Source organism: Aedes albopictus, chromosome 1 (genome assembly GCF_035046485.1).
Source record: "Aedes albopictus strain Foshan chromosome 1, AalbF5, whole genome shotgun sequence".
Classification (NCBI taxonomy): domain Eukaryota; kingdom Metazoa; phylum Arthropoda; class Insecta; order Diptera; family Culicidae; genus Aedes; species Aedes albopictus.
This window is the reverse complement of record NC_085136.1, coordinates 70,684,199-70,699,669: the sequence shown is the minus strand read 5'-3', so window position 1 is coordinate 70,699,669 and position 15,471 is coordinate 70,684,199. Positions and strand designations below refer to the sequence as shown.

The window sequence follows — 15,471 nt, the reverse complement described above, 5'->3', positions numbered from 1 at the left end:
GAAGGCGATATTTACGAGCGTCAAATCGCCTTCGACGAATTTTTTGCATTGGCCCGTCAGGAGACCTTGATCAGCTGGCAACACAAATGGAGAGATGGAGAGATCATTCCACAGGTGTCGAAGAAGCCATGGTTCAAAGAGTTGGATTTAAGCCGCGATTTCATTCGTGTAATGTGTCGGCTGATGTCCAACCACTATTTGTTGAACGCACATACCTTACGTATTGGGCTCTCAGAAATCAATCTCTGTGTCTGTGGCGTGGCTTACCAGGATACCGAACATGTCGTGTGGGGATGCAATGAGTATCGTGAGGTCAGATCTGAGCTGCATGAAATTCTCCAGGTCCGAGGAAAACAACAGAAACCCGTTAGAGAAGTGTTGGCAGGACTTGATTTGGAATACATGAACCTGATTTACCAGTTTTTGAAACGTGTTGATGTCAGAGTTTGATGTAGTACGTTCCTTGTTTTCGTTGTCCGCCTTTTGGTTTTGTTGTTCGCCCCTGTCTGTCCTCACCCCCTTCCGTTTGTCCTCTTCTTGTCGTTTTCTACCGATCAAGTCCTTTCTTTTTGGTTCCGTTACAGATATGGACAATTTGTCCCATCAAAGTTTTAGTATAAGTTAGCAAATAATTTAGTTTTAAACCCATAAATCCGTCCTTCCCTATTTTTTTTTTCAATCCTTAACCTCGAAACAGCAATACCACTGGCTTGCACTCCACTTCTTTCAGGTGGTGCTGCCTTGTTACCTCGAGATGCGGCGTGTATACAGACGCAAAATCCGGTTACTTCAGTCGCCGGTACCGGACATTGTTGATGCCGGAAAGATTCGGGCACAGTTTGTCAGAGTCAGATAAGAGTCGATGTTAGTGCCACGACAGGTCTTGCCGTCGATAATGACGAAGTGTTCCAGATGAACATTAACTGGTAACTCTGCGCTGTGTACAATATAGGAAACATTAATGAAAATAATTGCATCATATTTAAGAATTACAACTACAAGAGTCACTCAATTAGATGTGTGTACACACTCGAAAGACAATGATTCACTGGTCCATCGATCAATTTGTACTGTTATCGATTCTCATATCAATATCGTCACGAAGTTAATTGACTGTGATTCACTAGGCGACGTCAAAACAAAATGTATAAGCATACGTAGCTGGCTGAGTTCAACGTTCTAACACTTGGACACTTTGTGCTTACAGTCGCAGTAATTATTGCATAAGGTTATCAAGACACCTAATATGACAAACCACATGTTGGAGCGAGTTTCTTCGGGATTAGGGAAACATATACTGAAAGCAGCGTATTTCACGGCAGCTTCAATGCTATATTTAAAAGAATTAATTTTAGTAATGTTATACAGTGTTTTTTTTCTTATAAATAACTTACATGATAATTTCTTAATCACTAACGAAATCTTCAACTCAACGCACAACTTAACACTAAATCTTATAACAATCCTAGTATGTACATCGAATTGATTCTTATTAGATTATAGCGTTGCCAGTTTCACCAAACAACAAAATTCCCGTCCCAACATCACAGAATAAGCAAAAGCAAATGTTTGATGGCGCACTTTGTAGATTGAATTATAAATTATCGAATATGCACAACGAAATTAAAAAAAATCTTATAAATTGGGATTGCTTCAAAGATTCGCCGAAAAGATTGACCAATTCGAGGTTGAAAATCTCATTATAAAGAAATAATAATAATACAGATAATGAAAGATAATGACCAATTTCTTTCGTCTCATTCCAGACTGGTGGTGTCCCAAAACCAAAAAGCCCTGCACATAGTCTTTCCCCATCAGTTTCTGGATTCCCCAGAATGGTTCGGCGTCTCAACCGATGATTACTTCCAGGTAAACAGTGTTGCCAGTGCATCCATTTGCATTCACCGTACTAACGATTTCACTTGTTTTCCACACATTTCCAGGTATCCATCATGGCCATGGAAGAGTCCCGGGTTCTCATTTGGCACCGGGACAAACTGAAACTGTCAATTATGGCGGAACCGTTCCTGCAGGCGGTATTCGACCACATCCTCGGCCGGGACGTCGTCAAGAAGCTGATGCAGGTGACACAGGTTGGTGGGATTTTTGGGGGTAGAAATTCGGCGCATTTTTGCTGCTCTAACTATAGAAGAATTCGTAGAATTTAAGCATTGCCTTCCGATTCATGATGACCGTTAAAAATGACCGCATTCTGATGTGTCTTTCCAGGTCAGCGAAACGATGGCCCAAAGCAATGGGTACATCTCGTCCGGATACGGCGAAGACGCCGAGGACAAACCGATGCTCGTGATGAAGAACAGCAAATCCAGTGACAACGGCGGTCACGGCATAACGGCACTCATCAATCGGCAGCTGCAGGGTAGGTACTCGAGTTCTCCGAGTCTTGTTCTGACTTGGTTGGCTTTGGCTTCTTTGGTACAGAACGTTAGATATCTTGACGGATTCGTTCGAGTTTCGAGTTTGGATTGGCTTCCAGTTTATTCAGCTTTAATTGAGATTTGTCGTAGAGTTCTAAATTGAATAGCGTTTCAGAACAACTCTGAGAAAAGCCAGATGTTAGAGAAGTTTATCTGTTACTGTTATGTCTGATAACGTTTCAAACCTATAGATGTCTAAAGTTCATTTAAACAAGGTACCTTAAATATGATTTTATTAAAACGATCAACTATCATCTCTTTGCTTAATTCATCAGTTTAATTTTATCTATTTATATTTTAATCGCTCTTTTCCACTCTCATCTCACATTTTCACGAACCTTGTCCCTGTCGCCACATCGCACGCTTTTTTTTTCGTTTGATTCATCATCGCCATTACCCATTCGACCGATCGTCAGACGAGAGCGTGCCCCTTCTGCTGAGCCCATCCAACCCGACGCCTCTGATGTCGTTGCACATGCGCCTGCTGCATTCGGTCGAGAATAAATTCATCAAAAAGATCTACGACGTTTGACGGTGATCTACTGAAGGCGGTGTCGATGCAGTGTTGCCAGCGCAACCCAGTGAACAATCAACGAACCAACCATACAATCAACGCGTATTTTGTAAAACGCGTTTTGTCTAGTCCCTAGAATCAGTTTTGGTGTAGTTTTTTTAAGTTTCGTGTAATGTTTTCCGTGTTTTTGAAATATTTCTATCGAACAACGAACAGCGAAACCGAAGCAGTGCTGACGACGGAGAATGACAACGATTTTAACTCACATTCACCAGTTTTTCGAGCTTTATGTTTTGCCGCCTGATTTCAAACCCGCTATTTTTCGGTAAGTTCCGCCTTTTTTTTACGAACTGCGTTTGTCTGTTTGCTATTCATTTTTACTTGTTTGATTTTTTGTCAAATTTAAATAATAACAACCGAAAGACAGCTCACGCTAACTAACTAATATGGATATGCTTCGCATCGCTAGCGAAATAACAATCCACCCAGCAGTGCAGTAGCATCGTTAACTCATACATCTATCTCTGTTTTTTCTCTTTCTCTCGTTTCATTGATTTCCCTTTTCCTGCGAAAAACTAAACCGTCCATTTCCCCGTTCTGTTCAACTAACGTCGCCATTAACAAAAAAAAACATGAAAAATTGCAATTGGAAAAATCCTAGCCTTGCCTAGGATATCCAAATATTACTACTGTGGTAAGTTTACGATTGCTTGGAAAGTCCCACTGTTTTCCTGCCATGATTTCACTTTGTTTGTCTGCATTTTGTTTTCACCACTTTACATTTTTTTAACCAAACTTTTTGAACTTTATACTGCATGTAACGTTTGCGGCATTTTTTCAAGAGCTTTTTTTTCTTTCTCTTTTCACTGATGATAATTCATACAGTAACTTCTTATGAATAAAATACCGTTTCATTAAAATAAATTATAAATAATTGTCGCTTAAATGTCTCTGTTAAGTTCTTTTTATCGTTGTCTGTAGTTTATGCTCGTTTGTATGTTGCCTATCTGTGAAGGCTCCAATTTGATAAATATGTAAAAAAAATAACTATGCCCATCCAAATGAGTCCAGATCCAATATCATTCTTGCTGATCTCGAGCTGCTTCAACAAAAACTTATTCATGTTCATTTGTCTATCTTTTAGTTGTGTTCTCTGTACCACTCAGGCGTTCATCGTAGTGCAACATCCACCTTTGAAATATCACATGCTCGAGTAGCAGGATGCTCTCATTATTATCCCTGCATAATGCAGCTAGCAGCATGAAGTCTTTGCTGTGTCTTTGCTAGGCTTATGATAGAGTTCCTGTTTCATCGCTTAATTTATAAAGGCATCTATAAGACGTAGCAGCGCATCGGCAATAGCCGCCCAACTTGTACTTTTGAACGCGTTACTAACATTCAGGGTCATCACTGCACAGTAGAAAAATCTCTTTTTCTTACGCTATCTCATCGGATTTTTGTAACTGATAAGAGCGTCTACGATCGACCTCCCTTCCGGAAGCCTAACTAGTTCCTCAAGACCATCATCATCCACGGTGTACCTCAACACCCGCTTGGACATGATTCTCTCGAACACCTTCACCGCCGTGTCGAACAAACATACTGGTCTATACGCCATCGGGTCACCTGATATACCTAACATCCCACGTCCAGGCCTTCACAATCCTATGACTTGTGTCTCGTTTCAAGACACCAGAAGTAAGTCTCCGGTGGCTTATGTATGCTCTGCGAACATACCGACCAGGGCTTGGCGTCTCTGCGCTCATGTTCCACTTTCTATTTCCGCTTCTCCCCCTGACCCGCTCTAGGGCCGAATCGGTCTTTTTAGGCTCTCCTTTCCCAGCTTTTTGGGACGCTTGGCCTGCGTCCGATTTACTGCCCCTCATGTTAGAGGCCACATCTGGCCTTGTGAGAGGCCCTGGCGGCCATCTCGCGCGTTTCTGATTTTTTTTATGGTAGGCGATCGCAGAGAGCTCTCTTCTTGGCGTTACGTCCTCACTGGGACAAAGCCTGCTTCTCAGCTTAGTGTTCTATGAGCACTTCCACAGTTATTACCTGATAGCTTCCTCTGCCAATGACCATTTTGCATGTGTATATCGTGTGGCAGGCACGAAGATACTCTATGCCCAAGGAAGTCAAGGAAATTTCCTTTACGAAAAGATCCTGGACCGACCGGGAATCGAACCCGTCACCCTCAGCATGGTCATGCTGAATACCCGTGCGTTTACCGCCTCGGCTATATGGGCCCTCCTAGGCGATCGCATCTGACATGCTTTTTTGACTAGCTGCGAATGCGAAGGCCTCTGTCTGGGTAGACTTCGGCACCTTTCACTTCACGGATTCTGCAGTTTCCAAAGCTGCCAAGAGTTTATTAGAGTAAAGTGGGGCAAAAGTTCGAGTGGGGCAAGAGTTTCTTTTGAAGATTTTGAGCTCAAATCAAATTATTTCTGTCGGGTGTCAAGGTTGTTCGAAGCCTTTTTGAAAAAGAGTCTTTCACTCCAAAAATTATGAAAATTGATCAATGTTTCGAAAAGTTATGACAAAATGTTGGTTTTTGATCAAAAAATTGTAATATGCGATGGTCCTTCCAACGCATGGAATGGAATTGTAATGAAATCGAATTCGATATTTTATTTTGGGGCGTAACTTGGTATATTTTGAAGATGCTTTAGCATGTAGAACTTTTTGCAAAAAAGATTTGGAAATCATATTTTACACATAGCGAGGCAAAAGTTCGAATTGTGGGGCAAGAGTTCGAGTCATGTAGCAACTTTAGGTAAAAACCTAAAATTCTGCAAAATGTACATATTATCTCTAAAAATGATGGAATTTGTGAGAAAATTCGATCAAAGTTGAAAAAAATGTTGTTTCATCTGAATTTGGCGGAAAACTACTAATTTTTGGTGTAGTAAATTTAACCCTGATTTGGGTAAAATCCAGATCGAACTTTAAAGTGTATTTCAGTTCCCATATCAAATATCAATTGGTTTTAGGTATTCAGATTACCAAAGTGTCAAAATAGTGTGCTACGGTTAGTGAAATTCCTCAAACACTAGATTCGAACTTTTGCCCCAGTGGTGGGGCAAGAGTTCGAATTAGACACACACATACAAAAAGTGTTGTAACTCAAAGTTGAAAAGACATTTGGTGTAACTTTATTCAACAAACTTTTAGCTCATGGATGGTAGAAGCACCACACGGTATTCATCAATTTTTATCTGCTTCGATTTCTTGAAAAAAGTTGAATTCTCAACTAAGGTCGAACTTTTGCCCCACCTTACTCTATGGTCCTGCTTAGCAGCCATCATTAACTTACGAAGTATCAACAGGACCTGCTTGAGGTCCTCACTGATGTTAGATTTTGAGAACGCAATCAATGTCAATAATGCACATCTATATTTTTATTGATGGCCCTCATTAACCACGCTCCGTCCACGGCCTCTTCCGACAAGTTAGTCGGACGGGAAATGAGGTTTCCTACATTGGCTCCTGTTTCCGCTCTCCTTACAGGAAGCCTAACTGACACAATTTTTGCGAAGCGATTAACCTCTCCACTGTCGCGGTAGCAACCGCTACAGTTTTTGCGTTGAACAGAAAGCGCGAGAGAGAATATTTTCAATGTAGTTCGGTTCATTCAATGCATACCTTTCAGTTTCCATCCTGATCATTATTCCGAAAATGAAATGAAGATCTCCTAACTTTGTGATCTTGAACTTCTCCTTAAGTACGGCCATCGAAGCACGATACTCGGACTCCGTTTGGACAATCACGGCAATATCATCTACGTTGATCAGGAAATAATTATGAACTTTGTTGTTTACTTGACGAATGGGTAGGGATGATCCGTTGAGCTGTGGAAAGCCATCTTTAAAAATATGTATACCATCAATCATGTAATTCCAAACTCTCACTGCTTGTTTCAGTCCGATGAAGAGGATTTTCGTAGTATTTGCACATCGTTAGCATTGCTGTTCATGAAATGCTTCATGTAAATCTCCCTGTAACTCTCCTTAGAAGTACGCTGTTTTGATGTCTACATGGCACATCAGCATTCGGTTCCTACTTACGAGTGCTAAAACAGTACAAAAGTTTGATTTTTGTACGACGGAGCAAATACTAGGTCATAATCCGTCCCGAACTTCCCGTCTCAACCTCAACCTAATTCCGCTTGTAGACCTATTTGCATCCTAGTGTCTAACGACCTGACGATAGTTCGGGGATCTCACGGTGAGACGCCATCTTTTCATTTATTGCATTCATGGTGTTCTGCAGCGGATTCACGATCGAGCAGTAGCAAGTAATGATTGGCATTTCCAGCCCTTTGTTTATGAATGACGACATCAATGCCCTAGATGTTTGCCAGGTAGCCATTGTGAAGCCCATCTTTATGTCAAGTAATATCTGTATTTGCCTGGAGTATTCGTCATCGATTACAAACGATGTACAGAATTTTCTTTTGAAGTCTTTACAAGTCGTGGCATTTTACCCTCAATACATCATTCATATATGAACCCAAGTAACACACTTGTCACCGAAGAGTCACGGCGGCGCAGGTTTTTGTTACGCAGAAGTTACTATGACTTACTTCTAACAAATAAATACTAACTTGCCAAAAGTAAGTCGCAGTAACTTCTGCGCAACAAAAACCTGCGCCGCCGTGACTCTTCGGTGACAAGTGTGTTACTTGGGAATATATACGTATACGTATACGTCAGCTGAATACTTCTGTCCAATCTTACCAAAACATCTGGATAACTGTGGCCGATTGCATGACATCGTCAAGATGCACAATATGAAAATGCTGACTAAGCTGCTTTTGAAGGCGATTTATTTTCTCCTCGCACTCGAATTCGTCGAGAAAGTCGTTGACGTATACGATCATGTAGCATTGCTTCAACTCATAGATAGTCCTTCTAAGTTGGGAACAATCTCCTCTTTGTCGATAACTTCGTAGGCAGGTGGCTGGCGCATGCAGATCTCTTCTTCGATGTGTCCGTAGAGATACGCGGTGCACATGTCGAAATACTTCAGCGCCATTCCACCATATGTGTTACCAGAGACAGCCGAGTTCGTAGAGTGGCATGATCAGTGTCATGCAGCTTTCGTCCCGCAGAGATTCGTCCCGCTTTACCTTGTAAACCAAACGGCTGCCTACAAGCTTCTTTCCCTTAGGAAGCGGCACCAATTCTCCTATTTCGTTTTGCTTGTGCGACTGTAGGGTAGTGGAGGTATTTTGGACCGGGCAGGTATTTTGGCCCACCTAGGAAGTTTTACGATATTTATAATATAATCTCTACTAAATCTTGGTAAATTTTGATTGGAACACGAAAAGTATTCAACTATGTGGTGATCTACATTTTTGATGTCAGTTAAATATGCTGCTCAGAACCAAAAATAGAGAAAATGTTTTCACTTCCAATAAAATGCACGGAAAAACACCAAAAGCAAAGACGGCGACAAATTTGTAGTCAGCTTCGAAGAGGTATTAAAATTTACAAATACATATCTATTCTATGTGAATGTAGTTAGGGCCTTGTAAGAACTCAACATAAACTGTTCTTAAGCTCGGTGGAGCGATAATATTTACTAAAATGGTGGTTTGAGGTATGGCCAAAATATGTTCAACATAATCAGATGTGGACATATTTTGGACCACCTGTCAGATCCATCTCTCCAGTTCTTTCTAAAGGGAGAAAACATTCATGCCAATCTATGTACCTACTCTGAAAACAGATAAATAGAATAAGTTGAGACTTCCCGTGATCTGGGTTGTTATACGTTTATTTTACAATGAGATTGTTGTGGGTTCGATTTGTTCTAATAACTTGTCGCCAAGTTTAAAATTTCGATTCGATTTGTGTCCTAACAACTTTTTGACAGGTTAAAATTTTCAGGTGTTCAGTCATCCAGTTGAGAAAAGTTGTTCTTCTCGGCAATTAGATGATGACTGAGACAATGTGTTATCTAATGTATGTTTGACAATTTACGTATCATTCAAATTACTTTATTTTTGATGGCCTTTCCACTCATAACTATATGTGTGGAACGCCTTTATATTAAGCAAAATCACTAGACTTTCACACTTCCTATGAAGCGTTATGTAATTTATGCATGGTGATTGACGTCATGCAATAGTTAATAATTACACGTTTTGCGTAACATTTGTTTTTTTGAAACATCATACCACAATGCATAAAAACTGGCAATTGCAACCAAATTTCATCTTTTTTTTCGTTACGTAATTTTTAAACGTCCCCTGCCTCAAAAAATGAATTGAAAAAATGTAAACTTCACATAGTTTTAACTATGTTGAAATTTTTGCTGAGGTGGCTTTCATTTCATCAATCAATTGAAGTTTAATTTGGTGGGCCAAAATATGTGCACTTGGTGGTCCAAAATAAAGTCAGGTGGTCCAAAATAGAAGCTCGAGATCCTTCAGGAGTTTTGATATTTCTTGTATTTACTACAACAATTTTGAGTTCTGTTTGGCCTTTTTCGACAGAAAACATGTTTCTCTACGTAATGCCTACTGAAATTATCCATATTTTCAAATGGGAACCTTCTTTTTTCGCTGCATTGTTCATCCACTTCCTAAAGGGGTCCAAAATACCTCCCTTACCCTATTTCACTGTCCTTCACCGCTCTCCTAAAGTCCGAACTATATACTTCCTGCTTGAATGTCGCCGGTTCTTCTGGTCCTCCTTCGCCGTGAGGGGATCTTCGTCCGTATCCGGACCGTGTTGGCTGTGACAGCCATCTTGCTCGCTTCCATCACTCACAGTTCTTCGCCGTTCTCGGCCACTGTGGGCTGCTCCAGCCCTTCCGAAAGAGGCCACTCATCTTCACCATTTAGCACATTCTCCGTCATGCGACACGATCCTTCGTCTAGCTATAAAAACTTTGCTTCACGGATTACCGCGACTTTGTGCGACGTGTCGACGAATTAGTACCACTTGTGGACATTAGAGTGCATCACCGATTCGAGGAATCTTCTGAACGACTGAAGTCATCGATCATGGATCGCTCGATGGTTTGCTTCGGTTTGGTCACCATTATTATATTCGATGGTTGGATGGTCTCGGCATCCATGAGTATTCTACATAGACCATTGTATAGGAATTTGGCTGATGGTTCTTCCAATGAGAATCAATATTTTTATTGTTGCGAATGCTCACAGCACATAATCTACGCCACAGAGTGCAATCCTTATAACTTTGGAAAATTCACTTGGTGATCTAGGTCATCCAAACAATTCTGCAATAAAGACCTTCAAGGTCTATACAACTCTACTCTTGTTTCTCTTTACTCTATCGGTGTAATTCTTTCAAGATGGCTTCTGTTGTACCTCTAAATATAACGAGTATATCTTTGTGTTGTTATTGATGCATCCACTGCCGTACAAATGATCACAATGTCTGTATATCTCAACACATTTTTATTGGCCAGCCGGTAGACTGTCGGATTCGTTGGTTCCTTGCAATTGAGATATTTCAAAACTCCAGCCAACCAGATGGCTTTTGACTTCTCTTCAAAACGACATTGAAGTCGATAAAAGGTTCAGAAAAAAACTTACTTTGAACTTTAGGGCAAAGTTCAATCAAATTTAAACCGAACTCATGTTGAACTTTTGCGTGCCTCTAAAGCTCAAATATAGTTCAAATGAACATATAACAACAACTTGAAACGTTCCTTTCCGAACTTGTTTCGAACTTGTTTTGAACTTACTACTCCAAAGTTCAGAAAAATATTATCCGTACCAAAAGTGAACTTCCCATGAACTTCGGAGACAGTGGAGCTCGGGAGAAGTTCACATTCAAATAAATCACTCGGCAATCTCAGTAGCCACAGCTTGTGTTAATTTCACAAGTACACTTTGTTTCACTATTATATTTCAACGTACTTACTTGAAATCCACGCAAAGAAGCCGTATTGTGTGGCTCGAAGGCTGCCCTCGCAGCGAGCAACTGTTCCACCCAGTGTTCCGCCGGAGTTTTTTTTTCAGCTACGGTAAAAGTGTTCCAGTTTTGCCGGGTGTTTACTATCTGGTCTTACTAGTCGCACCATCGCACCGGCAACCGACGTGAGCATAGGCTCTGTAAACTTATAATCATTTACGAATTACCGACACTGGCATTAATTTATTGCTTCGCACTTGCCTAAACTGTGAACCAAAACAAACTGAAAATGTCAAACTGTGTAAGTTCATAAGAAGTTCCACGTAAACTTCTTCGGAACTTTCGGCTTCAACAAATTTTCCTCGCAGAGTATTTTAAGTTCAGAGAAAATTCACATGCGAACCTGATTGAGCACTAATAAATGATATCAGCATATTGAGTAAAATCCCTCAGTGCTTAACAACCCAAACATGGAGTAGTGGTTAGGCGCCGGCATTCAACGAGGAGAACCCGAGTTCAAGTCTCAGTAACTAAAAACCATCAAAAATATATTTCAAGGTATTAGTCCATTAGGATTCCACATATGCTATGTCTCTCAATAAAAAACAGTTATTTATGTAACGAGTTGCAAAATAATGATTTTTACAGCACGAGACGTACATTTATCCAACGAGACTTGCCGAGTTGGATAAATATGACGAGTGCAACGAGTTGCATACAACATTTTTTGCAATGAGAAAAAGAATCACTTTAATACGACCATTTCCGTCATTATCATCATGCTTCCTGGTGGTTGAACGGGATCACCCACGTGTTTCACGTGTTTGCTAGACGCAAAATTTAAATCAAGCAAGCTGTGCTATAACCGTCACAGTTTTTCAAGCTCTTGACGTGGAAGCACAGGTTGTGGCCCAAACAATTGCATTATGAATCATAATGCAACCCAAATGAGTTGCATTATGAATCATAATGCAACTGCTTTTTATAGTGAGGAAAAGTAGGCCGTAGTGGCACTAAAACGGCAAGTATAAAATTCAATATTATAGTGCCAAGTTGCAAAAAATACTTTTGAGGACTAAGCGCCTTTTTTTCATTTTATCGAAGCTTATTTTTAAGCTGAATAGCGTTCCTTTCAGCGGTACAAGTGTACTTTTGTGAACTCAAGTTCGGTTAACTACTTAAAAAGTGAGCTGTATAGAACGCTATTCATTTTCCTTCGATTAGCTGATCAAGCCCAAACATGCCGTTTTATCCGAACTTTTGGTTGCTTGGGATGGGGACCGTTGGTTGCTTCTAATTTGCCCAGGAAACTATTGAGTCGTAAACTGAACAGGAAACCCGTTACCGACTTGCGGTCTTCCGCGTCGGATGCCCAGTCGGCACTACGAATCACACGGGTGGTTTGCTGTCTGAATTTCGCTTAAACTGTAGCACCATGGTAGCAACGAGAGGGCGCTTTGAGGTACCTAATAATCCGTTTCAGTGCCTGCTAATAATTTTCCGTTGGGGATTGCTGGAATACCTGCGCAGATTGGTTACCACAAACCCAGGCGAACGCAGAGCATCTGATTCATTAGGCTGCTCAGAAATTAACCTCCAGGGTTTTAGTAACAGCGATTGCAGGAAACTTTCCGAACGACCATACTCATTCTCTATGATGCAGAATTTCTTTCTCGATTTAAGCGTCTTCACGCCAGCGGTATAGGCCGTAAACTTCCACACATTATTAGTCTTCACAGAACGGAGCTCTTCCTTTAATATCTGGTTCCAGAGATCACGGTCATCACGGTAGATCTCAGCAGTGTTTGAAGAAGAGTGAGGGTCAGTACTATGCTCTAAATCCAGTAAGATAATCAAAAAGCTTACCCGTAAATCCGCGCAACCGCTCACTGCGCCTCTCAGACTGCCTGCTCTCACGGCCGGAAGACAAGTCCAGATCTGATTTTGAAGGGAGTGCGGGGATGACTGGTTCCACTATTTTCCCTTTTTCGGTGACATCATCGGTTCGAAGTTTATCTTCATGGTCGAACGGCTCTACCGGAACAGATTCCTTATCAGATTGGACAGCTTCCTCTGGATTTCGACTAGTGGAGTACCACTAGTCTTTTTTCCGCACTATCTCTGGCATCCTTGGTCCACGAAAATAAGTTTACTTCGAACTTGACGTCACGACCTATCACGATTCTCTCTTATCCCTGGCCCCTTAGACGGTATTCATTATACGCATATCCGACCATGATCTCAGTTGTTGACCCTTCACGTCGTGCTTCTTTCTTCGTTGAACCGGTATCTAGGGAAAGGCTTGATCTTCTCCGGCATGAAGTATACACCATGGACCAGCGTCTTAGACATCAGAGTGGCGATTTCACTTTCACTGATGTGGCCAAAACGTTGATGCCAGAGGTTTGCACTATCCGCTTCAGTCAAGCTTGTATTGGCTCGTCTCACTGCAATTTCCGGGACATAGAGGTTGTACCGCATATACGCCGTTACAAACGTCTCTCCGCCCTTCCTCAGTGTTACATACCTTTCGTTGAAGATGACTTCCACACCAGGCTTCACATGCATCACTACGCCACGGTTGCTCTCTGATCTCTGATGACCAGTCGTCAGTGACACCTGATTCCTTGGTCATCAGAGATTCTCCATTTTTCGCTTCGTCAATATGCACAAATTGCATCATGGACGACAAATGCTGCTTTGTGTTCACCATGTGGTCACTGGCCGCTGAGTTTAGCAGGAATTCGAGCTTTTCACTGCATTTCACGGCTACCCACCATGTACTGAACCATGATCTTGGTTCAGTGGCAACGTGAGCGTTAGTCTTTTTCCGACAATTCTTCTTCATATGGCCGCGTTTCCCACAGACATGACACTTACCGTTGAACTGTTCGCCTCTTGCTTCTTCCGTTGATCCCTAGCAAACTCAATTAGGTTTCCTTCGTTGCTCTGTACAAACGCTTCGATTCGTCACTGAGCAATCGGGTTTTCATTCAGAGGGTCGAAGGAAGATCTCTTCCTGAATAGAGATGCTGTGTTACACAGTATGTGATCCCTCTATTCTAGCGAGACTAGCTTTATAAAGCCAACCACGTCCTTGGAGGATAAGATCCTCATGTCAGCAGGCCCTAAAAAAATGTCGGCGGCTGTAGGCTACGAACGCAGGGGAATACGTCCACGTCGCCTGGGAAGTATGCCGAGACCACCAAGATCTCTCTACTCTCTCAAGCGGGAGGTATCTCCATCATGACCGCTACGATCTCCTTTTTTATGAATTCTCTTCGCTCTATGAGAAAGCTGGCTGTCATCAAATACCAACTTACACGAGTATTGTGGAATAACTTGTTTTCTGGATTTATTGACCCATGGCTCTTGAATGAGGGCTACGGTTAAATTCTCTTTGGTGAACCTCCGACAGAGTACACTCGTGCCGCTCTGAGCATGGTGGAGGTTCACTTGCAGAACTTTAGTCGACATTTTCGTGGTTCCCGCTTTTTACCGGACGACGACTTTGGATGTTGCGGATCATCAGGATGTCGTATGGTGTTACAGTTTGGGTCATTTTTCTTCGCTTCAGTGGCCAAGCCGTCGCTATATGCACCCGCTTTGCTCTGTTTAGATACCTTCGATTTTGTACCATTAGAGCGAGGAGTCGCATGTAAGCTTTAAACTTTTCCTTTTTAGGCGAACAGACTAGTCTTTATGATACTTTTGGGGTGAGATTTACTTAACTCGCCCGAACCGGAGGCTTCCTCAGATTTTCCTTGGGTCGGCCTTGGCGGTATCGGCAGTCGGTTGATCTGGAATTTTCCTTAGTTGGGTTTCACCAAATCGGTAGTTAAGGGTGTATTAAGACTTCTTCAACATTTTCATCGATGCTGTACTGTGAAGATTAATTCGACATGAATGTCTTTCAGAATGGTTCGTTTCACAATACGTTGTCGTAATGCCATTTTGGCTTCCTATGAGAGCCTTTATTCGGTCGTCGTTATAGCTGGAGCCTTGTGGGAAGAATGCTCGGATCATGTCTTGACGTGGAATCTCCACTTCGTCCATTGCCATCAGCTCTACGCCCTCCCAGTGATTCATGGAGGGTCACACTGAGTGTTGCAAACACCACACTCACTCATTTGAACCGGCCACTCGGAGGCCTTCATACTTCACAGACGGGCGCGCAACCATTTGCTTCCGAATTATCGTTTGCTTACCGGTAAACTTCCTTGCGAACATATCTTCGAGAACCTTTCACATTTTCTGTGTTGTTCGCTTCTCCTAGGTACTTCCCAGACCCTCGTCCAAAGATCACAATGATCTTCATAGCGTTTCTGCCTGACGATGTGATTCCTATTGTAGCTTCGCATTGGGATTTGATTGCTCGTAAGGCTCTTGCCGAGGCGTACGTATCAACGTGTGATACATGAGTCGCTATTTCCAAGGAGTGAGTTCTCATACATCTCTTTCAAACTTGAAAGGGTCGATCAAACAACATCACGGTTGATGCACTCGACACCATAGAATGTTTCAACCTGGTTGGTGATGTTAAATATTATCAGTACGTACTCTGCTATATTAATGATTGTCACATTATTCATCGTATTTCTCATTTTCGCTGTTTTCGTCGTAC

The 15,471-nt window shown here is 41.8% G+C and overlaps 1 protein-coding gene across 11 annotated transcripts in view; it reads left to right on the top strand.

Annotated features, from left to right (window-relative positions):
* The window catches only part of LOC109397189 (uncharacterized protein K02A2.6), a 340,877-nt gene that overhangs the window by 309,957 nt on the left and 15,449 nt on the right, over positions 1-15,471 (top strand). For 2 of the 11 annotated variants that reach the window (XR_003898627.2, XR_003898623.2), the window contains 4 exons: positions 1,767-1,869; positions 1,944-2,093; positions 2,230-2,380; positions 2,855-3,277. Coding sequence is in view for 4 of the 11 variants with exons in the window: in XM_029877449.2 (XP_029733309.1) it covers positions 1,767-1,869; positions 1,944-2,093; positions 2,230-2,380; positions 3,614-3,646 (437 nt within the window). In the remaining 7 variants the exon portion in view is untranslated. Of the gene's footprint in view, positions 1-1,766; positions 1,870-1,943; positions 2,094-2,229; positions 2,381-2,854; positions 3,278-3,613; positions 3,647-15,471 lie in introns of those variants that run through there. The other 9 variants (XM_029877449.2, XM_029877448.2, XM_029877450.2 and 6 more) reach the window with 5 other exon arrangements.